The sequence below is a fragment of the Pelodiscus sinensis genome, chromosome 12 (genome assembly GCF_049634645.1).
Source record: "Pelodiscus sinensis isolate JC-2024 chromosome 12, ASM4963464v1, whole genome shotgun sequence".
Lineage (NCBI taxonomy): Eukaryota > Metazoa > Chordata > Testudines > Trionychidae > Pelodiscus > Pelodiscus sinensis.
Window position 1 is genome coordinate 46,366,419 of NC_134722.1, and position 23,529 is coordinate 46,389,947.

General features: G+C 62.5%; 1 protein-coding gene across 5 annotated transcripts in view; it reads left to right on the plus strand.

Moving 5' to 3' along the window:
- Positions 1-23,529, plus strand: part of NDRG4 (NDRG family member 4) — an 83,436-nt gene that overhangs the window by 59,157 nt on the left and 750 nt on the right. For 4 of the 5 annotated variants that reach the window (XM_075940481.1, XM_075940480.1, XM_075940478.1 and 1 more), the window contains 13 exons: positions 4,846-4,951; positions 11,701-11,821; positions 12,315-12,377; positions 13,273-13,333; positions 14,075-14,161; positions 14,691-14,747; positions 15,116-15,219; positions 16,126-16,182; positions 16,271-16,322; positions 17,525-17,572; positions 19,951-19,986; positions 20,355-20,406; positions 21,388-21,426. In XM_075940481.1, coding sequence (XP_075796596.1) covers positions 4,846-4,951; positions 11,701-11,821; positions 12,315-12,377; positions 13,273-13,333; positions 14,075-14,161; positions 14,691-14,747; positions 15,116-15,219; positions 16,126-16,182; positions 16,271-16,322; positions 17,525-17,572; positions 19,951-19,986; positions 20,355-20,406; positions 21,388-21,426 — 883 coding nt within the window. The remainder of the gene's footprint in view (positions 1-4,845; positions 4,952-11,700; positions 11,822-12,314; positions 12,378-13,272; positions 13,334-14,074; positions 14,162-14,690; positions 14,748-15,115; positions 15,220-16,125; positions 16,183-16,270; positions 16,323-17,524; positions 17,573-19,950; positions 19,987-20,354; positions 20,407-21,387; positions 21,427-23,529) is intronic. The other variant, XM_075940479.1, reaches the window with a different exon arrangement.

The window sequence follows — 23,529 nt, forward strand, 5'->3', positions numbered from 1 at the left end:
TCCCGTTTAACTGGCTAATCGGTTTAACTAACTAAAGGGAAGGCAAGTGGCCCCCTCCCTGCACCGCAGGCCGGGGCTGCGCCAGCCCCCACCGGTTAGACCTGGCAACCCCTCTGGCATTTCGGACGCCAGCGCCTGCTCAGACAGCCGGCCAGGCATCACGGGGGTCTGGGAGACGGGCCCCTAATCTCCCCCGGGATTCCCCAGCAGAACCCTCTAGCAGCTCATCCCTGGGGTCGGTTCCTCTCTTCGGAGGCCACCGTGTCCGCTGTGACTTCAGAATCCTGCATCGCGGCCTCCCGCTTCCCACCTCCAACGTGTCCTGGCTCGGCCCCATGGGATCCCTCGTGGTGGAGAGTAGCATGACCATGAACCAGAGCACCTGTGTGGCCAGCCTTCCCTCAGCCACAGAACCATCCCTGTCCGTAGGGCAGGAAAGGAAGGACTGCGACGTTGCCCCGGCTTGGAAGGCCCCTTCCTCACCGTCTACCCCTGAATCCTCCCGAGTTCCCTGTGGAGCCCAGACCTCGTCCACCGGGCACGCTGAGAACGACCCGGCCTGTGCTTCCCAAAGAAGCACCGCTTGTCCGGTTCACCTCAGGCTGGCAGCACGAGCCAGCCCAAGAATAAACGTTCTCTGAGCACAGCGAGGCAAGGGATAGGCAGATCGTGGGCAGCGTGGTTCTGCACAGAACACACTCCTAACGTGCTTTGTAGAGCCTACACTTGAAGAACCCATTCACCCGCAGCTGTGTCCGGTTGGGGCTCCTCTTTCATGAAGTGAACCCGCTGCCTGTTTTCCTTCCTAAGTGAAGGAGGCCAGAGTGGATCTCTTCTCTCAGGCACACACCCCGCCTCCGGTGGGTACTTTTTTCTCTTCAAAAGTCGGCCAATCCTTCATTCCCGCTGGGGTCTGACAGGTGAGAGGAGACCCGCTGTGAATCGTAATACTTCCTTTCTGTGCCAAGAGCCAGCAACGTGGCCAGTCTTGAGCTGCAAACTCCAAGGGCATGTCTATTCTGGGGAGTGATTTTGAAATAACTCCCCTTGTTTCGAAATAACAAGGCGAGCATCCACACGACCTAGCCCGTTATTTCGAAATAATGAGCTGGTTATTTCAAAATAATAACCCCTGCTTTGGTAGAGGAATATGTTTATTTTGTAATAGGTCTTTTGGAAGTTATTTCGAAATCATGACTGGTGTGGAGAACTAGGGGTCACTCAATGAAATGAATAGGCAGCAGGTTTAAAACAAACAAAAGGAAGTTTTTCTTCACTCGGCGCGCAGTCAACCTTTGGAACTCCTTGCCAGAGGATGTAGTGAAGGCTAGAACTTTAACAAGGATCAAAAAAGAGCTAGATAGATTCATGGAGGTTAGATCCATCAATGGCTATGAGCCAGGATAGGTAGGAATGATGTCCCTGTCCTCGGTTTGTCTGGCAGTTGGATGTCAGGACAGAGCTCACGTGAGGATTACCTGTTCTGTTCCCTCCCTCTGGGGCATCTGGCATTGGCCACTGTCGGCAGACAGGATATTGGGCTAGAGGGACCTTTGGTCTGACCCAGTCTGGCCATTCTGATGATCTTATGAAATATGTTATTTTGAAATAACCTGCTAGTGTAGACTTAACCTGAGAATACAGTGTTCCCTATGCATCTGCAGCTCTGTACACAGCCTCTGTCCATGGTTCTGTGATGAAGTTGGTGACCAGTGTGACTTTGGCTTTCTTTTGAGACCTTACGTGCCGGTCTTTGGTGACCTAGAATGTACACACCTGACCCAAGGGATCCGTGCAGCCTCTCTGCCCACTTTTGTGCTGCTTGCCAACTGGCACGAAGCGGTTCCTGGATCACAGTGACTGACACATGAGACCCTTTGGAGTTACCTGGCAAGACACTTGGAGATCCTGCTGCTGAGTCAGCTATAATAGTCTGCACCAGTGTCCCAGGCCCTTTGTCATTCTGTCCCTGCAATCTCCCCCCGTCTCTTGTGTGTGCTCTCAAGCCAGTGAATTGGAGCTAAATTTGAGTCTGCAATTTGGCGCCTCTCTCCGCAGGAGCTCCTCTCTGCTGGACTTTCAGCTGATGTAAATGGGCGTAGCTCAGACCTGGGCAAAATGCGGCCCGGGGGTCGGATCTGGTCTGCCAGCCACTGGATCCAGCCAGACTCCCCCGCTTGCCCCGCACACAGCTCAGGAAAGTGTCTGCAGGGCCGTTCCTCTTTAACTGTTAAAATAGCCAACGGGTGCAAGCAGTGGGACAAAGTGGGTCGCAGTTAGCCGGTGGAACTCACTGCCGCTGGATATCACTGGGGCCAAGAATTAAGCAAGCTTCCAGGGGATTGGACTCGATGACCTCTCCAAGGAAGTGGGGGAAGACTTCAGACACGGCTCCCACCCCCAGCACAATCTCATTGGCCAGCTTCTGGCCAGAAATTGGCCGACGGGAGCTGCCTGTTTGAATAACAGGCAGCACATGAAGCACCACGCCCCCCCTCCCCTCCGGCTCAGTGATTCACACAAGCACATGGCTGTGCAGGTGTGGAGCAGGCTGGCTGGCTGACAGAAACTTTTTAAGATCTACAAGCATTTAGCTCAGTGGGCTGCTGGCTGGTAAATCTCCTGGCCAGAGCCTGCCTCTGGCACCCCAGCCTCTTCCTCCCCCAACCCTCTGCCCCCCCTCCTGAACCCGTACCCCCTCCCAGATCTGGCACCCCAGTCTCTTGCCCCAGATCACAATCCACTCCTACCCTAGGTCACAACCCAAACTCCTGCACCCCAGGGCCCTCCCCTAGGTTCCGAACCAAACCCCTGCACTCCAGGATCCCCTAGATCCTGAACAAACCCCTGCACCCCAGTTCCCTGCCTTGGTCACAACTGCCTCCTTCACCCCAACTCCCTCCTGCACCCCAGTCCCTAACCGCAAGCTCCCTTCTGCACCCAACCTCTATCCCAGACCCCGCACTCCCCCCCTTTGTACCTTGGAAGAGTGTGGCCCTCGACAGGCGATTATGTGAAGCTGCCGCTATTCTCTGGAGTGTCAAGACATCAATGCTAATAAGGGCCTAATGCTGTTGAAATTTCAAGGAAGGGCTGTGCATTTCGCAGGGGCCAGGAGCTGCCACTGACTCACTGTGTAACCATGGGCAAGTTGCTTTCCCTTGCTGAGCCTCAGTTTCCCATTCTGTAAAGAGACCCTGGTAGCTGCCTCACTAACAGTTAATTCACAAGGGGGAGGGGGAGGTATCCAGAGCAGAAGGGGTTTTAAGTGGGGATTGAGTAGGATTTCAGAAGGGTGGCTTTGTGGCAGCCTTCTCCATGAGACGAACATCAGCCTAATATTTCTCAAGAGCTTTGACCTCCGCGGATGGAGGAGTCCCGAGAAGGGCAAAGGATTATTTGGGGTAGCCTCTTTCACACATATTACAAGCCTGCAGCTGTTGAAATCAATGGGAATGACCAATCCCTGCAGCCTGATTGCTTCCTATTGTGAAATAATAGAAGAGGGAGTGGAATACAGCGATTTGTCATGCATGTGTCCTTAACGGTGGCAAATTCAAATCCGAGGGAAGGAAATCCTTTCTTTACACCGTTAGCCTGTGGAACTCACTGCCACTGGATATCAGTGGGGCCAAGAATTAAGCAAGTATCCAAAAGGATATTGGACATAGGTATGGATAACTGCAGTCTCCAAAGTTACTGAATGAATGATGATAAACATTTGGGGGGGGGGGCGGAGCATCCCACATCTCGTTACTGTAAGGTTCTTGGTGTGCTGACCTCTGAGGTATCGGGGTCTCTCCACGGACAGTCTCAGAACAGTAGGCTAAACAAATGAACAAAGAAAGAGGCAAATGGGAATGGGGAGAGCAGGTACAGATAGATTTCTTTGGAAAAGACACGGCAGCCATCGTATGGAATATGCCATATGGTTCATGCCCGTTCACAACAGACCGGGCTTAGTCTGGGCAAGCGTCACTGTGAGGTTTGACTTGTTCGCTACAAGGTGCAGAGAGCCTCAGATGCAATCGAAGGCCTTGCTCCCGCCTTCCGTGACATCTGATCAGTGGCAATGAGTCCCCCAGGAATTCTGGATTGCTCTAATCCAGAGCCTCCTGCAAGTCCCTGCTAAGGGAGCTTATATGGCATGGTTTTGGATACTTTCGTAGAATACTAGAACTGGAAGTGGCCTTGAGTCCAGTCCCCTGGAAGCTTGCTTAATTCTTGGTCCCACTGATATCCAGCGGCAGTGAGTTCCACAGGCTAATGGTGTCCCACTTTGTCCCATTGCTTTCACCCGTTGGATATTTTGTGCATGTAAATGCCCACGTGTGTTTCCAGTTGGTCATTTGGGCACGAGTGCCATATGCCGATAGGGGTGCAGATTTGGGGCCCAGCTGTTAAAAATCCCTTGCCCCTTTTCTGTCTTTGGAAGGACATGGGGGATATCTGCGTCAGTCAGATCCAATGCGGTGGAAATGGCTGTGGCACTCATGGGAGTTGGTTTGGGGAAAATCTGTAGAAGAGCAGGGTTGCCGGGCCTGTGAGTGGAAGCACAAGCATGGGTACATGGGCATCTGCGTGTGAGGCTCTGTCTGTCTGGCGGATCGGGCACCAGCAGTGGGCCAGCGCGGTGTGCGTGCAAAGGCCATGTGTGTGTGTATACACACTGCTGGGCGTGTCAGTGTCAGGTGTGTGTCTGTTGCAGGCTGGTGAGGCTGTCACCGGTTCCGTTCATCCCCGCGTGATGTAGGGCCAACGTTGTCATTGGTCCCTTTCTTTCCCAGTAACAGAGTGACCCCCAGGCGGGACGACACATAACCCTGTCTCGTCTCTCTCTCCCAGGAGCATGACATTGAGACCCCGTACGGGCTGCTGCATGTGGTCATTCGGGGGTCCCCGAAGGGAAACCGCCCGGCCATCCTGACCTACCATGATGTTGGACTCAACCGTAAGTACACCCCTTCCATCCCGGTCAGTCTGCTCAGTGTTACTCCCAAGGAGTCCAGTGTTTTGTGGTGCCCTGTGGGGGTTGGCACCAAGCGTAAGTAGCAGAGGTTACCGGTGCAACCTGTCGAGAGCAAGCACACGGTGCAGCGCCACAGGTGCTGGTCCCTGGGATGCAACGCTCTCGCCCTTTGAATGTCTGATCACGGTTGCAGGCAGGCTCATGATATCTGTGGAACTCACTGCTGCAGTGTATTGGTTGACGCCGAGTAAGGGTCACCAGGGATGTAAGAAGCTGCAATGGGCCCTAATCACACGTGAGCCCCAGCGAGGGGCAGGGAGCCCCCCTCTCCCTCCATGGCTCTGTATTATTCATGGCTAGTTGTGACATGTGGAGGTTTTTTCGCTGTCCTCTTAAGGAACCCAGGCTGGCCACTGATGGAGGAAGCAGGAGAAGATGGAGCCTTGGTCTGCTCCATCATGGGAATGCCTGAGCCTCTGTCTCTAGCATCACTGTGCTGCTGATGTGGTTGGACTGAGCACTGGGGAGGGGACGAACGGTGACCTGGTAATGTGCTCTCCAGTCCCCCAAACCGGCCAGGGGCTTTGTTAACTGGTGATGCTGGCTTGGAGCAGCCCAATCACCACGTGGCCCAGTTGGCTTCTGTGTGAAATCTCCAGAGATTCTGCACCCGGCGTGAACTCACGGAAGCAAAGGGAGTTTATCCACTGACTTCTCTGGGCCTAGAACATCACCTCTGGGCTCTAGCTGCGATCTGTCCTCTCGGCTGCACAGCCAGGGAGTGCTGTCTAGTGGTTACAGCAAGGGCCCGCGAATTAGGACAGGCAGGTTCTGTGATTGACCCTGGGACGGAACCTCATGTAGGAAGAGGACTTGGAATCAGGATTTCGGAGTCAGGTCTGCAGCTGATTCATGGCGGCTCTGGGAAAGACCAAGGTAACTCTGGCGTTTCCCACGCTTGTCTCCCGAGAGCGTGGGGTGTTTTTTCAGGTGGTTGAGAAGAAGCGCTTTGCGTGCTCTTTCTAAATCATTTTGCTGGTCCCCAAATTTTATTGGAATCGGCTTTCACCCGGCCCCTTCGAAGTGCAGGTGTTTCGCCTTTTTAAAGTTTTCACGTGTTTGGACGAGAGAAACTGATTCTGGAGGAAGCAACACTGCGACTTTTGAGAGAACCTCAAAACTGAACTAAAAGTTCATGAGGGAAAACGTGTACGTCCTGTTTTTATAACCCGTCTACCTGTGAGGCTGTCCGATTTTGATGTAACTGTTCTGCTCAGCCCTCCACCCTGGGACCTGCCTTCTAGGCGAGGGTGAATTCCATTGACGAGCACTGAGTTCCTACTTAAAACCAAACCGAACGGAGGCTTTTTGAAGAGCCAGGATAGTGTCTGTTAGTCTGAGGCTACATCTTCACTGCGAGTTCTTCCGGCAGGAAATATGCTAATCAGGGACTCATTAGCATACGTCATGACCTCATTAGCATATTTTCTGCGCAGTGAAGATGTAACCAGAGTGAATGTTAAAGCATCTTGGACGAAAGGGAAAAATATATTTTGCTAATTATCTATCTAGGTATTTATATGGCCCTCGGTCCCATAATCTCTCAGCAGCTCTCCATCCTGAATGGATTTTATCCTCCCAACTCCTGCAAGGTAGGGAAGCCCTATTATCCCCATGTTGCAAAGCAGGGACGAATCACAGTAGTGTTGCCTAAGGGCTAAAGCGCTGGAGTTAGGAATTGGGAGACCCAGGTTGTATTCCCAACTCTGCCACTGGCCTGCTGGGTGATCTTGGCTTGCCTCAGTTCCTCCATCTGTGAAATGGGCATAACGAGACCACCTTCCTTTGTAGCTGAAAAGTGCCAAATCCGAGCTAGGTATGCTTGTTAAGTGATTTGCCTGAGGTCACACACAGGGTCCTGTGATGGGTTCAGTCACAAAGATCCCCTTGAGACTGTCAGCTGATGTGCTGAAATACCACTGTGTCAACCTTCGGGCCCTCCTGGGCACCCCTCTGCCCTGCTGTGCTAGGCCCTCTGGCCTCCAGCCCTGGGTCAGAGATGGGGGTCGCAGCCCACAGAAGCGTAATGCAGACGCTGAGTTACTAAGCAAAAAAACCCTGAAAGCTTAATACAGTAAGAAGTGGGTTTCATGGAATATTTCACCCCCACTTCCAGGAAATTTCTTTCCTTTCCCCTGTTCTGTTGTAGATATTCCCAGCCGCCGCCGTGGGTGATAGGCAGGGACGTCTGGCAGGGCCCCTGTTGTTTGGCTTACCACCTTTTATAGCGATTTTTGTCAAAGGCAGGAACCCTTTGTGTTCAATTTAAACTTTTTCTCGCTTTCAGTGGAAACGTGCCACATCCGTAGTGGGTCCCAGCAAAGGTGACCCAAACACACACCCTTGTGGGGACTCTGAGCACCTGCTGGCTGGTTTGTAGGAAAAACAAACCTCTTTACAGATCATTATCTTTACCCATGAGCCATCAATTCCTGAAATGCCCTTGATGGCCCTCGGCCCGTCTACATTAGCAAAACCGGTTGACACTTCATATTTCTGACTTCAGATCCAGGAATGCTCCTTGCCCACAGGAGGGAAAATCCTATTTGGTAGATCACAAACTTGTCACACAATCCCTTACACACAGTATTCTGCATAAGGCATGTCCAGTTATGCATATTCATAAGCATAGTCCCAGCACCCCAGCGAGAACGTCTCCACGGCTATTTTCCGCTCCGCATTGGGAGTCGGTTGATCTGGGTTGTGAGACTTGCTGTTGTGGGGGAGGGGGATGTTTTTTTCAGAATAGACGTAGCCAGATTCTGGCTGAGACAAGCTCTTTGGAGTCTCAGTCCAGTCCCCTACCCATCAACCCATTCTTGCTGGTCCAGCTCCATCTCATGGGCAGGGGACTGGACTCGATGACCTCTTGAGGCCCCTTCCAGGACTCTCTAGTGAATTGATTATTTTCGATCACCTGGAGATGGAGTGTCTCCAGAACACAGTCCTGGGTGCAGAATTGTACTAACGCAATTCCCCAAACTGGATGTGTGAAATCCAGACCGTGCCGAAGTCCATGGGAGTTTTGCCGTTGGCTACAATGGGACCAGAAGCATCGCTGGGTGGCTGTCAAGCAGCAACCATGATGTGAATGGCTGTAGTCTGATTTATGAATGACCTGGATGAGGGGATGGATCGCACCCTCAGCAAGTTTGCGGATGACACTAAGCTAGGGGGAGAGGTAGATAGATTGGAGGGCAGGGAGAGGGTCCAGAGTGACCGAGACAAATTGGAGGATTGGGCCAGAAGAAATCTGATGAGGTTCAACAAGGACAAGTGCAGAGTCCTGCCCTTGGGACGGAAGAATCCCAAGTATTGTTCCAGGCTGGGGACCGACTGGCTAAGCAGCAGTTTGGCAGAAAAGCACCCGGGGATTCCAGTGGATGAGAAGCTGGGTATGAGTCAGCAGGATGTCCTTGTAGCCAAGAAGGCAAATGGCATATGAGGGTGCATTAAGAGGAGCATGGCCAGCAGATTTAGACAAGTGATTATTCCCCTTTATTCCACTCTGGTGAGGCCACATCTGGAGTATTGTGTCCAGTTCTGGCCCTTCCCCACTCCCTCCCTCCCGCCCCCCCGCTACTGAAAGGATGTGGGCGCATTGGGGAGGGTCCAGCGGACGGCAACCGAAATGCTTAGGGGGCTGGAGCACATGATCTATGAGGAGAGGCGGAGGGATTTGGGTTTGTTTAGTCTGTGGAAGAGAAGAGCGAGGGGGGATTTGAGAGCAGCCTGCAACTCCCTGAAGGGGGGTTCCAAAGAGGCTGGAGAGAGGCTGTTCTCAGTGGGGGCAGGTGGCAGAACAAGGAGCAATGGGCTCAAGTCGCAGTGGGGCAGGTCTAGGTTGGATATAAGGAAACATTATTTCCCTAGGCGGGTGGGGAAGCGCTGGGCTGGGTTCCCTAGGGAGGGGGTGGAGTCTCCATCCCTAGAGGTGTTTAAGTTCTGGCTGGACAAAGCCCTGGCTGGGGTGATGGAGTTGGGTTGGTCCTGCTTTGGGCGGGGGGTTGGACTCGATGCCTCCTGAGGTCTCTTCCGGCCTTAATGAGTCTATGAATGGCAGTCGTGATGGACCAATCAGATCACACGGATTTGCATAAGCACTATACAATGTTTTCTCAAACTTGGAATATACAAATCTCTCGACTCTGATTGGCTAATATCCATCCCAGCATGTGGAACAGCTCCTGCAGCTACTTCCAAGATGCAGCTGGCCACAGGGGTGGCAACTTGGCCTGGATCGATTTTTTTTTTTCCTTCTCCCACACTAAAGTCCAGGGAAGTCAGTGAGCTCCGAGCTTGCAGTCCCTTAGCTTTGCCGCAATCCCTCCCACCCACGTGGTCCCCACGACAGCTGCCGTTTAGTTGCCCTCGGGGAGAATCTGAGGCCAAGCCCTTCTTATCCAATTCCCTCAGGAAGCAGGGAGCGACGCCAACGGGTTGCATCCATGCCGGGAAGGCTAACCCTTGCCGAATACACTAATGACTTGGCAATAATTGTACCCAGGGTAGGGATCTCTGCGGACTTCCAAGGAGGCTTGGGCAACTAATCGCTTTTCAGTTCTCTGGCACGTCAAAAACCCCGGGGGAAGAACTTGTTGGGAATTGACTCGCAAACGAAATGTTTCGAAACGCTGGCCGATGCGCCCCGCAGGAAGCCGTTGGGGGCGGCGCCGAAGCGTTGATGTTGTCCAAACAAAAGGGTTGGCTTCTTTTGGGGGCGGGCTCTTTGCGCACGGTTTTGTTGTAAAGGAAACGGAACCTTGAATGGAAAATCACCACGTTTTGTTTTGAAAATGTTGAACCCTCTTGGGTTTAGCCATATGGTGGAGTTTTAGGGGTTTTTTTTTTTTTAGCCAAAACCATTTGGCAGCTCCAGCGCACATTTGTGAGACTTTGGTGTCACCGAATCCACATTTTTTGCTGAGAAAAAGCTTTTACTGAAAGATCCCTGCCCTGTTCCTCTTTAGAGTTAGCTCAGGGTAGAATTATCTCCCCCTACACAGCAAAGACCCTCCAAAGTTGCCTTGAAAATAAAATAGCATGCGGAAGGCTGGGTAAGAGGAACCCAGTTCCTGAGCTGAGGCAGAGGGCACTTTACGTAGGGGTATAAAATCCAAAGTCTGTATTTTTAAATAGACAAGTGTCTCACATCATCCAATTCATGTTGTTGTAGGTGAGACTCTTGTCTATTTAAAAAACCCCGTTTGGGTTCCTACGAGGGCAGTCCAAACCACAGGAGCAGCCCGTGATGTTTTCCTTGCCCTATCATGACTCTGTTATTCGTCCTAAATGAAAAGTCTGTTGAGAGACACCGGTTGGCCAAGGGAATGGCACGCGGCCGTTAATTGGAAACAAGTGAACTCGGTGCTGGCCAAAGTCCTCTCCTGTTCCCCAGCAGGGGGCGCTTCCCCCACGGCCACGCCCAGGAGGGACCCCGCTGGGGAAAAGGAGGGGGAGTCGCCAGGACCCAGGTAGCTCGGGAGCTGAAAGCCGCTGCCCGGGCGCTCCGCCGTGGAGGAGGGTGGAAGGTTTGATCCGCGCCCTGGGTGAACATTGGCGGGGCATTGGGTCAGTTCTGCGGCCCGGCCGGGCCACTCTGAGAAGCTGGAAGCAAAGGGAGGGCCTCATGCCGGCCGCTCTGGAGCCGAGAGAGGAGCCCTGCCCAGAGAGGGAGGCCGGCTCCTGTTCTCCTCGCTAGCTGTGAGAAGGAGCCCTGGGCCTGGGTGCTCCCAGGTCCTGTGGGGGGAGGGTCCCGCTGGCCGGCCTCCCCTCCGGATGGGGCGTTCGCCAAAGCCTGCCCAGTCCCAGCAGCGCCCGGTGGCAGGCTGGAGGCAAAGCTGCAGCTCCTGCTGCAGGAAGGTCACCTTGGAAGCACTGCAGAGTGGGGAGGGGAGCAGCCAGCAGGCCGGTGGAGGGGGGGGAGGGATGGGAACAGGGCGTTCCCAAGACAGGTGGGGGAGGCACACCACAGGGGATGGAAGGTTTGACAGAGGCCAGGGGAGTTAGGCACGCCAGCCCCGTCCAATTGCAGCTTGGTGGGAGGTCCCAAGTCATTTAAGCCGCTTTGAAAAATCGTGTGCTGCGGGCGCAGCTTGAAAATGTGGGTCTGTATAATCAGGTGCCCAAACGACTACACAGACCCCGTGAAGGGTGGCTGGATTCTCAGTCCCACGCAGCTCTGCAGACGGCCGGCCGCTCTGAAAACAAGGCCGCTTACCGGCTGGGCGACTTGCCCAGGTCCACGTTGGGGATGTTACAAACGTTTTTTAAGACAAGCGTAGCCGCTGACGCTTTCAGCAGTAAGATGTTTACACGCGGGGCGGGGGGGGGGGGGGGGGGGGGGGGGAGTGAAGGAGGCAGCTCCGCAGGAGCCGGCATGTGCGGGGAGCCAGCTTTTAAGCCAGCTCCTGCAAGCACCGGCTCCCACGGAGCCGCCTCCCGCCTGCTCCCCGCCCCCTGCTGCCTCTGATGCCGCAGCAGCAGGGGAGGAGGGGAGGCTGGTGTGCAACCTCAACAGTCACCGAGGAGTGTCGTTGCTTGCGTGTGCGGTGAAAGTGCCGGCTCGCCAGCATTCACCGCGACAAGCGGAACGGCTCCCTGCCTCGTGGAACGGTTCTGACCTTTGGCCTCTCTCCCTTCCTCCGCGGGACGCCGCCCCGGCCGCGCAGACAAGCTGTGCTTCAACACCTTCTTCAACTTCGAGGACATGCAGGAGATCACCAAGCACTTCGTGGTGTGTCACGTGGACGCCCCGGGGCAGCAGGCCGGAGCCTCGCAGTTCCCCCAGGGGTAGGTACCGGAGGCCCCCCAGCCTGTCCAGGCTGCTGTTCGGGGAGGGGCCCGGCTCGTCGTGGCCAGGGGCTCGGCCTGACTGCCTGGCTCCTCTCCCTGGTTCGTAAGGTGGGTCCTGCCGGGAACGCCCGGCCGGTGTCCTCGGCTAGGAGCTGCTGCAGTGCAGCGCCCGTGGGACTTGGCCTCCCTCAGCCTGGCCTAGTCTCTGCTGGGACCCTTCCAGCCGCAGGCCTTGGCTCACACCTGGGCAGGGAGGTGAAGGGCAGGACAGGGATGGCTGTGTGTCCCGGAGCGGGGAGGGGAAGGGCTGTGGCAGAAGGGGGGGGCAGGCTGTGGGGAGGGGGAGAGGAAAAGCTCTCCCTCCCTAGAGGCATGGTGTGTGGGTCGGTGCCTACAGCCCCCCTGGCTCTCCCAGCCCCCCAACCAGGGCTGCCCCTGCATGGCCTTGCCCCCAGCCCTCCTGTTCACGCTGTGCCCGTCGTGCCCCCAGGTACCAGTTTCCATCCATGGACCAGTTGGCTGCCATGCTCCCCAGCGTGGTCCAGCACTTCGGGTGAGTGTCGGGGGCCTCCGGCCGTGTGGCGGGGTGGGGGTTGGGATGCGCAGGCGGCGCAGGGCTGGGAAATCGGGAACAAGCCGCCCCCCCCCCCCCCCGCACTGCGCGCTCAGAGCTGGGACTAAGGATGCCAGGTAACCGGGGGGTTCCTGGCTTCCCAGCCCGATCCCTGCTCCTGCTCCGGCTGCCAGACTGAGCTGGCCCCGGGTCGCTGCGCAGACCAGAGTCACTTCCCAGTGCAAGGGAATGCCCTGGAAACACCCCTCTGGGCCTGTCCCCTTGGGCCCGTGTCTCTGAATCCAGCCCCCGTCGGCAGGAAGCAGCCGATCGGTGCCCTGTGGAGAACAAGTCTCCAGGTCCTGCCTCACCAAAGCCACCCTTGTGCCTGGCCCTGGCCGGCTTCCTTCAGGGCCCACTCCGCAGGGAATAGGCCAAGGTGCCCGAGTACCCGTCTCATCCCCCTGCCCCGGGGTGGAGCCTGCGGCTCAGGGCCCCGTGGGCGGCGCGGACTCTTCTGTTCCCTTCCCGTCTGGCCTTGGTTTACAGGCTTCGCTGGTCAGACGCGGACAGGGAGGGCGGGGGCAGGGTATTCGGAGAAGAGGCGGACTGGGGCGTGGAGCTGGTCGTGGGGGCTTCACGCAGGACACGGGGAGCCCTCTCAGAGGGTGCTACCCAGCTCACGTACGCCACGAGGACTCGGATTGCAGGGGAGCAAGGGAAGCAGCCCAGGGTGTGTCTGGCGGCCCCTCTGGGAATCTCTCCTCTGCCCTCAGCCTCGTTTCCCTCTCTCTTGGCTGCTCCTTGCCCCTGCCTCAAGGCTCCGGGAAGAGCCAGACAGGCCTAGCAAGGACGGCTGGGAGCCCACGCGGACACTTCTGTCTCTGTCTCTCAGGTTCAAGTACGTGATCGGAATCGGCGTGGGAGCCGGAGCCTACGTCCTGGCCAAGTTTGCTGTAAGTGAGCCCTGTCTGGGAGTAGGGTTGCCAGACGGTTTAACAAAAAATAATGAATCCCCCCCCCCACCACCCCCAAAAAAGAAAACACCGGGAAAAAATTTTGTTGGGGGGGGGGAAGAGGGGGAGACCAACATTGTTGAGGAAAAAAAAAAAGGCCCTGTGCCTTTAAATGGCCCCGCGCCCCTCATTCTCCCGCCAGACGTGGCAGGGGAAAACTGGAAATACCAGCCATTTCGCATGTCCGGTATTTTCTGTTTGTTTTTTTACTGGATGGGGAGCCCGAATAACAGGCAGTCCAGGCGAAAACTGGGCTACCCAGAATCCCGTGGGGCAACCCAGAATCCTTTAGGGCAGGCTGCCACTGAGGGGGAGCGGATCCCGCGCCGCTCTGTGCACCCCAGCAGGAGCTCGCTGAGTGGCGGGAATCGAGCTCGAAAGGCGGGAGTGGCAGGTGGGCCCCCAGGGTGTCTTTGGCCACTGGGTATTGGGATAACCCCCAACCCATATCCGCCCCTCGCCTTGGGGTGCCAGATGCTCCGTCAGTGGGGATCTGAGAGCATCCTGTGTCCAGCCAATATCACCTCGTCCTGCCAGGGTTCAGCCTCGGCCAGTGATCCCCCCCCTTCCCTCCCGAGGCAGGGGGCAATCACCCTCCAACCCCACCTCGGCCCCGTGCTCAGCTCCCCAGCTGGGCTGGACAGTACCCAGGAGCAATCGCCTGTGTCTGCTTGGCTGCAGCTCATCTTCCCAGACCTGGTGGAAGGGCTCGTCCTGATGAACATTGACCCCAACGGCAAAGGCTGGATTGACTGGGCAGCCACCAAGGTGAGCAGCGTCCGCCGCTCGGGCGCAGGCCGGCCCGGGGGTCTGTCTGGCGCCCCAGATGGCAAACCATGCCCAGGCTGTGTTGCCTGGTCTCGCCGCCCGCAGGCCTGGGGGCTCGGTGCCCAGGAGAGGAGGGCCGGGGCGTGTGGCGGAGCCTAACTGGGGGGTGTCCCCTGGAAGGGCCTGAAGGAACGTTCGGGGGGTGCAGGAGGAACCCAGCCTCCCTGAGGAGATCGGCCCTCGAGCCGGGCAGTGCAGGGCGCTGCCCCAGGCTCCAGCCGGCGCCCCGAGGCGGGGGAGGGTCTCGGACCCTTCCACCTCCTTTGCGGTGCCGCAGGCGTTCCTGGGCTCCAGCGCATCCTCCTCCTTTCTGCTGCGCTGGGTCCGAGCGGGAGCAGCTCTTTGCCCTCCCCGCGGGCTCTGGGCCTGTCTCCAGCGACCATAGCGAGGGGGGGCCTGAGGCAAAGGTGGGGGGGGGGACGAGCGGGCCTGGCGTCAGCGTGACACTCGTGGTCTCCTCCGCCCACAGCTCTCTGGCCTGACCAGCTCTTTGCCTGACACCGTCTTATCTCACCTCTTCAGCCAGGTAAGCGGGGCGCCCCGGACACGTCGCAGCTGCCCTGCTCGGCTCAGGATCTGGGCATGGCCCGGACAGAGTCCCCCCAGCGAACAGCTGGCGAATCGGCACCCGGGGGCTTTGCTAGTGATCCCCTCTGCCATGCTGCCGGGACCTGCGGGGGATAACCAGGCCTGGACCCAAGACTTAACCCCCTCCCGGCCCTGGACAGTTCTGGGCAACGCTGGGTCTTCCCCCTCCCGTCCCCTTACACTCAGACCAGTCCCTGTGCCCCCCTAGCCTGTCCTTCCCTGGCCCACACAAGCCGAGCCCTTCCTGCCCTGGGTTCCAGGAGCCCCCGCCTTCCTGATCTCGTTGCTCTGGCTCTGCCTGCACAGGAGGAGCTGGTGAGCAACACGGAGCTGGTGCAGAGCTATCGGCAGCAGATCGGGAGCGTGGTGAACCAGTACAACTTGCAGCTGTTCTGGAACATGTACAACGGGTAACGCGCACGCACATGCACACACACGTCCCTGCCGCTCCACAGTGGGGCGGGGCAGCCTGGGCTGCCGGCCCCTTTGTCCGAAAGCAGCTCCCCGAGGGGCGGCGGAACCTCTTCCAGGTGGCTGCGGGCTCTGTGCTGCCACTGGGCCTTCCACATGCAGGGGGGCGCCTGACGGGGTGCCCCGATTGTGCCTCGCAGCGATTGGCCATAGTGAGCTGGGGCAGGGGGATGCGAAAGGCAGGGAGATCTCAGCCCAGCGGGCAGGTCCTGGTGCCGCAGAGAGGCCACGACTGTCGTGCGCTGTTCCTTGGGGGAGGAGCAGGAGACGCCGTGGGGGTAGCCAGGGTGGTTAAGGCCCGGAATAAATTACCCAGGGGGGTTGTGGAATCTCCGTCACGGGGGAGATTTCCGAGCGGGTTGGACACACCTGTCAGGGATGGGCTAGTCGGTGCTTGGTCCTGCTGTGGACTTGACGGCCTCCCGGGGACCCTTCCAGGCCTGCCGTTCTGCGCCGGAGCGTGGTGGGGTGTGCGGCCCAGGGGGGTTTTGAGAACAAGGCAAGGGGCCGTGTCAGTCAGCCCCACCCTGGGCAGTGGGGGGCAGGGAGGAGGCGGCCGGGGGCCAGGTGGGGGAGGCTGGGTTGCGCTGGCAGGAGGAAGATGGCCAAGTGTCTCGTTAGCCCCTCCGACACTGGGCTCGGTGCTTGTGCCGCTGTGACGCGCGCTGGGCTTTGGAGACCGGCCCTCCCTGTGGCTGCGACTTGGGCTGGGCTCGGCTGCCCTCTTGCTCCTCCAGGAGCGCCCCTGGCGAGGGAAGCTGCTGGCCGGCTTTGCCCATGGCTGTTCCGGGAGCGGCGCCGTTTCGCTCTGGGCCCTAACCTCTGGCCCCCTCTCTCCCCCTCAGCCGCAGAGACCTGGACATTAACCGGCCTGGGACTGTCCCTAACGCCAAAACACTCCGGTAAGTGACACCCTGCTCCCAGGGCGGAGGCTGGAACCGGGTGGGAAGGGCTAAGCCCCTGACTCTCTCCCGCTCTTGGTGTTCCCAGCTGCCCGGTCATGCTGGTGGTGGGGGACAACGCGCCTGCTGAAGACGGGGTGGTGAGTAAAGGGGCTAAGTTGGGGGGGGGGTTGCCCCCCCCCCCGCTCGGATACTTGGATACCCCCCTGCCCAGCCTCTCGCGCTGTCACCCAGACCCTCCGCACCGGCTGCTCCCAGGCACCGGCCGTCACGCCGGGGGGATTTAAACCCGGCCTAAGGCAGACGTCCCGATTCGCTGCCCTGTCTCCGCGCCCGCCCGTCTCCACTGGGCTGTTCCTCTTGCCCGCGCCCCCGGCAGGCCAGTGTCTTCTCAAGCTGGTTGAAACCCCAAATCTGGCGGTTTGAGTTCTCCCGCCGTTCCTCCGCCTCCCTTTCTCCCCCGCGCCAGCCCCGGTTCCCTCTCCACCCTCGCACGCTCCTGTCCCGGCCCTTCCCCGACTGCCACGGAGCCAGCCCTTCCCTCGGGCGCTGCCCCACCTCGGGTCCCTTTCCGCAGGCAGGGCTGCTCTCCCCGAGGCCTGCCCCCCAGGTTCACCCCACGTCGAGCCCTGCGCCCTGGTCAGCTCAGGGAACCCTTTCGGGGACTTGCCAGGGCGGGGGGAGGGGCACCTCCCTGGCCCCACCTCCCTGGCCCCGCAGCCTGGCGTGACCCCAGATATGGTCAGCCCCTCCCCCTCCAGGCCCAAAACCAGCCAGGACCTGGTGGGCTGAAGGGGGGCGCCTGTTGTGGGGCCCAGCTCTGGAGAGGTGCCCCCGCTGCCCAACCCAGGGGCTGCTGCAGGCAGAGAGTGGGGGGGGGTCCTCTCCCCGCTGTCGCCCCAGAGCACCCTCCGGCACCCAGACTGCCCCTCCCAGCCCATGAATGTTGTTCCGTGCTGTGTCCCGCCCCCCCCCCCCCGTGGGCGCGCCGAGCGAAAGTGGCTCCGCCTGGGGAGGGAGGGACGGGAGGGAACACGGTGCCCCGGCGAGGGGGGCGCGCTGCCCCCCAGGGCGCTGCCAGTGCCAAACGCGGAACCCCCCCCCCTCCCCGGCTCTGCGCCCTGCGTGCGCTCCGGGCCTGTCAGAGCTGGGCGGACGGGACCCTCGGGAGCCCCCCGGCTGTGGGCCAGAGACCTGCTCCCCCCACGCCTGGAGCAGAGCCGGGAAGCCGTCCCGCCTGGGTTGAACGTTGCCGGGGACCCCGCACGCGGGGCCAGCCCTGGGGAAGGGTCGTGAGTCCCCGGAGCTCCGCGTCCTGACCCCCCTGCTCTTCCCCGCGCAGGTGGAGTGTAACTCCAAGCTGGATCCGACCAACACCACTTTCCTGAAGGTAACGTGGGTCGTCTGCCCGCGGGTGGCGCTGGGGACTGAGACGGGTGCAGCCGTCTCCCTCTGTCTGCCAGCGAGGCCTGGCCCGGCCCACTATGCCTGTCCCAATGCCCCCGGCTCTGCCGGCGCCCCTCAGCTGCACTGGTCCCGCCCCCCCCCCCGGCTCTGCCAGCGCCCCTCAGCTGCACCGGTCTTCCCCCCCCCCCCCCGGCTCTGCCAGCGCCCCTCAGCTGCACCGGTCTTCCCCCCCCCCCCCGGCTCTGCCAGCGCCCCTCAGCTGCACCGGTCCTCCCCCCCCCCCCCCCGGCTCTGCCAGCGCCCCTCAGCTGCACCGGTCCTCCCCCCCCCCCCCCCCCCGGCTCTGCCAACGCCCCTCAGCTGCACCAGTCCTCCCCCCCCCCCCGGCTCTGCCAACGCCCCTCAGCTGCACCAGTCCTCCCCCCCCCCCGGCTCTGCCAACGCCCCTCAGCTGCACCGGTCCTCCCCCCCCCCCGCCGGCTCTGCCAGCGCCCCTCAGCTGCACCGGTCCTCTCCCCCCCCCCAGCTCTGCCAGGGCCCCTCAGCTGCACCGGTCCTCCCCCCCCCCCCCCCCGGCTCTGCCAGCGCCCCTCAGCTGCACCGGTGTCCCCCACCCCGGCTCTGCCGGCGCCCCTCAGCTGCACCGGTCTTCCCCCCCCCCCCCCGGCTCTGCCAGCGCCCCTCAGCTGCACCGGTCCTCCCCCCCCCCCCGGCTCTGCCAGCGCCCCTCAGCTGCACCGGTCCTCCCCCCCCCCCCCCCCCCCCCCGGCTCTGCCAGCGCCCCTCAGCTGCACCGGTCTTCCCCCCCCCCCCGGCTCTGCCAGCGCCCCTCAGCTGCACCGGTCCTCCCCCCCCCCCCCCCGGCTCTGCCAGCGCCCCTCAGCTGCACCGGTCCTCCCCCCCCCCCGGCTCTGCCAACGCCCCTCAGCTGCACCAGTCCTCCCCCCCCCCCCGGCTCTGCCAACGCCCCTCAGCTGCACCGGTCCTCCCCCCCCCCCCGCCGGCTCTGCCAGCGCCCCTCAGCTGCACCGGTCCTCTCCCCCCCCCCCAGCTCTGCCAGGGCCCCTCAGCTGCACTGGTCCCCCCCCCCCCCGGCTCTGCCAGCGCCCCTCAGCTGCACCGGTGTCCCCCCCCCCGGCTCTGCCGGCGCCCCTCAGCTGCACCGGTCTTCCCCCCCCCCCCCCCGGCTCTGCCAGCGCCCCTCAGCTGCACCGGTCCTCCCCCCCCCCCCCGGCTCTGCCAGCGCCCCTCAGCTGCACCGGTCCTCCCCCCCCCCCCCCCCCCCGGCTCTGCCAACGCCCCTCAGCTGCACCAGTCCTCCCCCCCCCCCCCCCCCCGGCTCTGCCAACGCCCCTCAGCTGCACCGGTCCTCCCCCCCCCCCCCGCCGGCTCTGCCAGCGCCCCTCAGCTGCACCGGTCCTCTCCCCCCCCCCCAGCTCTGCCAGGGCCCCTCAGCTGCACCGGTCCTCCCCCCCCCCCCCCCGGCTCTGCCAGCGCCCCTCAGCAGCACTGGTCCTCCCCCCCCCCCCCCGGCTCTGCCAGCGCCCCTCAGCAGCACTGGTCCTCCCCCCCCCCCCGGCTCTGCCAACGCCCCTCAGCTGCACTGGTCCTCCCCCCCCCCCGGCTCTGCCAGCGCCCCTCAGCAGCACTGGTCCTCCCCCCCCCCCGGCTCTGCCAGCGCCCCTCAGCTGCACCGGTCCTCCCCCCCCCCCCCCGCCGGGTCTGCCAGCGCCCCTCAGCTGCACCGGTCCTCCCCCCCCCCCCCCCCCCGGCTCTGCCAACGCCCCTCAGCTGCACCGGTCCTCCCCCCCCCCCCCCCGCTCTGCCAACGCCCCTCAGCTACACCGGTCCTCCCCCCCCCCCCCCCCGCCGGGTCTGCCAGCGCCCCTCAGCTGCACTGGTCCTCCCCCCCCCCCCCCCCGGCTCTGCCAGCGCCCCTCAGCTGCACCGGTCCTCCCCCCCCCCCCCCGGCTCTGCCAGCGCCCCTCAGCTGCACCAGCCCTGCCCCCCAGCTCTGCCAGTCTCTCTCAGGCCAGCCCCCCACCCCGTTGTGCCCAACCTCTCCTGCCTGCCCTGCCCCCCACAGCTCTGCTCCCTCGGCCAGGGAGGGGGGATTGACAGCTGGACACAGCTGGGCCCTGGCAGGCATAGACGGCCCCCGACCGAATGACGGGGGGTTCTGTCCTGTCCGGGACAGGGCTCTCTGGGCATCCTGATGGGCGCCGGCCACCTCGCTGCTTCCCGGGGGCGGCGGAGCAGGGGGTTGGAAGAGGGTCTCTGTGGGGCTGGCGCCGCGGGGGGGCAGGACGCTGGCCCAGGCGTCCCCGGGGTCTCCACTAACCGAGTTCCATTTCCCTTCAGATGGCCGACTCGGGGGGGCTCCCACAGGTCACTCAGGTGAGTCGCCCCCCCCCCCCCCCAAGTCTCAGCTCCATGCTACCCTGGCTCTGCGGCTCCTGGAGCCAAGGGCGAAGGAGAGCGCCGGCCGGCTCTGGAGGGGGAGGTGGGACCCCTGCGCTGCCCTGGGGGGGCCCCTCCTCTCCTCTGCCCCCACGGGGGTGGGGCAGCCCCAGCCCTGTCTAATGGTGGAGGAAGGGCGCAGTCAGGCCAGGGTCAAAGCTGCCCCTCCCCGGGGCATCCCGACTTCCAGCCCCGCAGAGGGGGCACCGCCTCTGAGAGCCCCGGGTTTGGTGAGACCCCCCCCCAGTGAGTCAGCAGCCGCCAGCGTCTCTCCTGCCCCTTCAGCCTCGTTTTTCCTCCCACAGCCTGGGAAGCTGACGGAAGCCTTCAAGTACTTCCTGCAGGGGATGGGCTACAGTAAGTACGGGGGCCGGGGGAAGGGCCGCCCGGGGGGGACGTGAGGGGTGGGAACGTGCCGCTGCCCCGGTGCCTTTCCCACTGCGGCGTGTGCGTGAGGGTCCCATCTCGGCGGCTCTGCGCGCCCAGCCTGGCATGGTGCGGGACCCCCCGGCACGGCTGCCCACTGCCCTGCCCGCTCAGAGCCGCTGCGAGGGTGGGCCGCAAACTCCTGCCAGGCTCCTGGGCCGAGGGGACCCATGACGGGGGGCGGGGACAGGACCGAGCTAGTTATGGGGCAGGAAACCACACTCAGGGAGACCACATGGCTGCCCCCCCCCAGGGCTCTCCGGGCGCCACGCCCCGTGGCCACGGCTGCTCTTTGCAGGTGAATTTGTGTCACCTGCCGAGGCCCGTCTGCTCTCCCGGGAGGGGGGCCAGGGAGCCCCTCATCCTTACAAAAACCCAGCCCCCAGGTCTGGTCTCCCCACAGACTGGCGGGAGCTGCGGGCACCTCAGGCGCCGGCCCCATGGCCAAGGGCGTTAGCTGTGTGTCTCAGGCCGTAGGAGGCGGTTGGGGGGGTGGGAGGGCCAGGAACCGGCAGAACCGTCTCTCAGGCCGTGGCGGGGGGGCGGGGGGGCCAGGAAGCAGCAGAACCGTCTTTCAGGCTGTGGCGGGGGGGCCAGGAAGCAGCAGAATGGTCTGCCGGCTGCCCCTCGCCGAGGCCCACGCGACAGGCAGAGCCCCGGGGCTGAGCTGTGTCCAGTCAGAGCCCCCCTTGCCTTGTCTGGATCACTCTGCCAGCCCTGGGAGGGAGCGAGGGCCGGGGGTGTGAATGCGGGTGTGGGGGGGGTGTGACGTGTCCCACCAGCTGTGTGGCTCTCTCGCCCGCGCTCTCCGTTTTGTGGCTGCCGGGTCCCGTGGGGTGGGGCCGGATCGCCGCCTGACGCTCTCTTTCTCTCCCCACGCCCCCTCCCCCCGCCCCTCTGTCTCTCCCGTAGTTGCGTACTTGAAGGATCGGAGGCTGAGTGGAGGAGCAGGTACCCCCCTCACTGCTGCTCGCTCTCCGCCCCATCCGCTGCATGCGCCCATCCCCAGCTCCATGTGCATTGCTGCAGGCCAGGGCCCACCCCCCCGCACAGGAGAGGGGCAGGGGCTTCCCCAGGCTGGCTTCAAAGGAGGCAGAGTCAGGGGTGGGGACTGTGGGGGCCAAGGGGGTGGGGCGGTAGTGGTGTGGACAGTGGGGGGTAGTAGCAGCATGGGGGGCTGGGCCCTAGCGGCGTGGGGGGATGCGTGGGGGTGGTGTGGTAGCAGTTTGGGGACAGAACAGTAATGGCAGGGGGAGGGTGGTAGTGGCGGGGGGGTGGAGCAGTGTGGGACAGGGCAGTAGCCTGTGGGGGCGGGTGGGGCAATAGCGGTATGGTGGCGGGGTGGTAGTGGTGTGGGTGTGGGCAGGGGGAAGAGCAGGGGGCAGTGGTGTGGGGGTGTGGTGGTAGTGGTAAGGGGGCGGGCTTTAGCGGTAGGGGGGCTGAGCAGTGGGGAGTGGGATGGTAGCGGCGGGGGGCGAGTAGTGTGGGAGCAGTGGGGCAGGGAGCAGGGCGGTGGCAAGCAGGGCAGTAGCGGCATGTGGATGGCGTGGGGGCGGGGCGATAGTGGCCTGGTGGTGGGTGGGGCAGTAGCGGGGCGGGGTGGGAGCAGCATGGGGGAGGGGCAGTAGTGGGATGGGAGCAGGGTGGGAGCGGTGTGGGGACGGGGTGGAGGCAGGGTGGTAGTGGGATGGGAAGGGGCGGGAGTGGTGGGAAGGGATGGGAGCGGCGTGGGGGCGGGGCAGTAGTGGGGCGGGGAAGGGGTGGGAGCGGTGGGGGCGGGGCGGGGGTGGTGCGGGGGCAGGAACGGCACGGGGGCGGGAGCAGTGCGGGGAAGGGGTGGGAGTGTTGCAGAAAAGGGGTGGGAGCGGCGCGGGGGCGGTGCGGGGGCGGGTGGGGAGCGGCGCGGGGGAGGGGTGAGAGGGGGTGGGGCGGGTGGGGAGCGGCGCGGGGGCGGGGTGAGAGGGGGCGGGGCGGGTGGGGAGCGGCGCGGGGGGCGGGGTGAGAGGGGGCGGGGCGGGTGGGGAGCGGCGCGGGGGAGGGGTAAGAGGGGGCGGGGCGGGTGGGGAGCGGCACGGGGGAGGAAGGTGGGGAGCGCCCTCCTGGCAGTAGCCTTGGCTGGCGGCTGCGGCCCCTTGCACAGCTGGGTGCTGTTGGCTGCCAGCCCGGCCCCGTGCCCGGCCCCGGAGGCGCTTGCGTGCGTGGGTGAGGATGGGCGCGGGGCCGCTCCTGCCCCCCCGGCTGCCCCCAGAGCGGAGGAGCAGCCTGGCCCGTGGGCCTGGGGCCGCTGCCCCTCACGTCCCAGCGCCAGCCGCCCGGAGTGGTGGGAGAGCCAGTGGGGGCCGGCGCTGAGTCTGTGGCCCGGGACCGTTGCTGTGCGGATCCCCCCCAGCGGGCAGGGGAGGCCAAACGCGGGAGCAGAGCCCTGGCCGGGCCGGAGCAGCCCGTCTCCGAACCTTCCCCGGTCCCCCTGGTCTCCGCCCCGGCTCTGCTGCGGGAGTCGGCGCTTGGCTCCCCGGCTCGGGACCTGACGGGGCCGGGGCCATTCTGGCGCTGCGGGGGGCAGGCAGACACTCCTCCCCCCGAGCTGCTTTGCTCAGGCCCCAGGCGGGGTCTCGCCAAGCCCGGGGCAGACGGGAATCCCAGAACCGCGGCATCGGCGGGTCCGTCCGGTGGGCTCCGACCTGCCTCTGGAATCCAGCTAGTGGGCGAGTGCTCACGAGCCAGAGACCAGCCGCGGCCACGGCCCCCGGCTGCAGCCAGACCGCATGGCTGGGCTATTGCGGCTCCCCCCGCCCGCCGCCAGTGCCAGGCAGAGCCCATGGGCCCCATGGTGCACGCTCCCAGCGCACGGGACTGACGAGCTGGGTGGAGCGGAGGAGGAAGCCGCCTCCTCTCTGCCCCTCAGGCCCATGCGCTTCCGGCCCGAGCCACACGCCCTTGTGCGTTGCACGCTCCGGGGAACCTTTCACAGAAGCCCCGATTCTCATGGGCGCTCGCTTGCACGTCAGCATCCTCGTGCGAGGGGATTTTCACGGCCACTTAAGTGTGCACAGG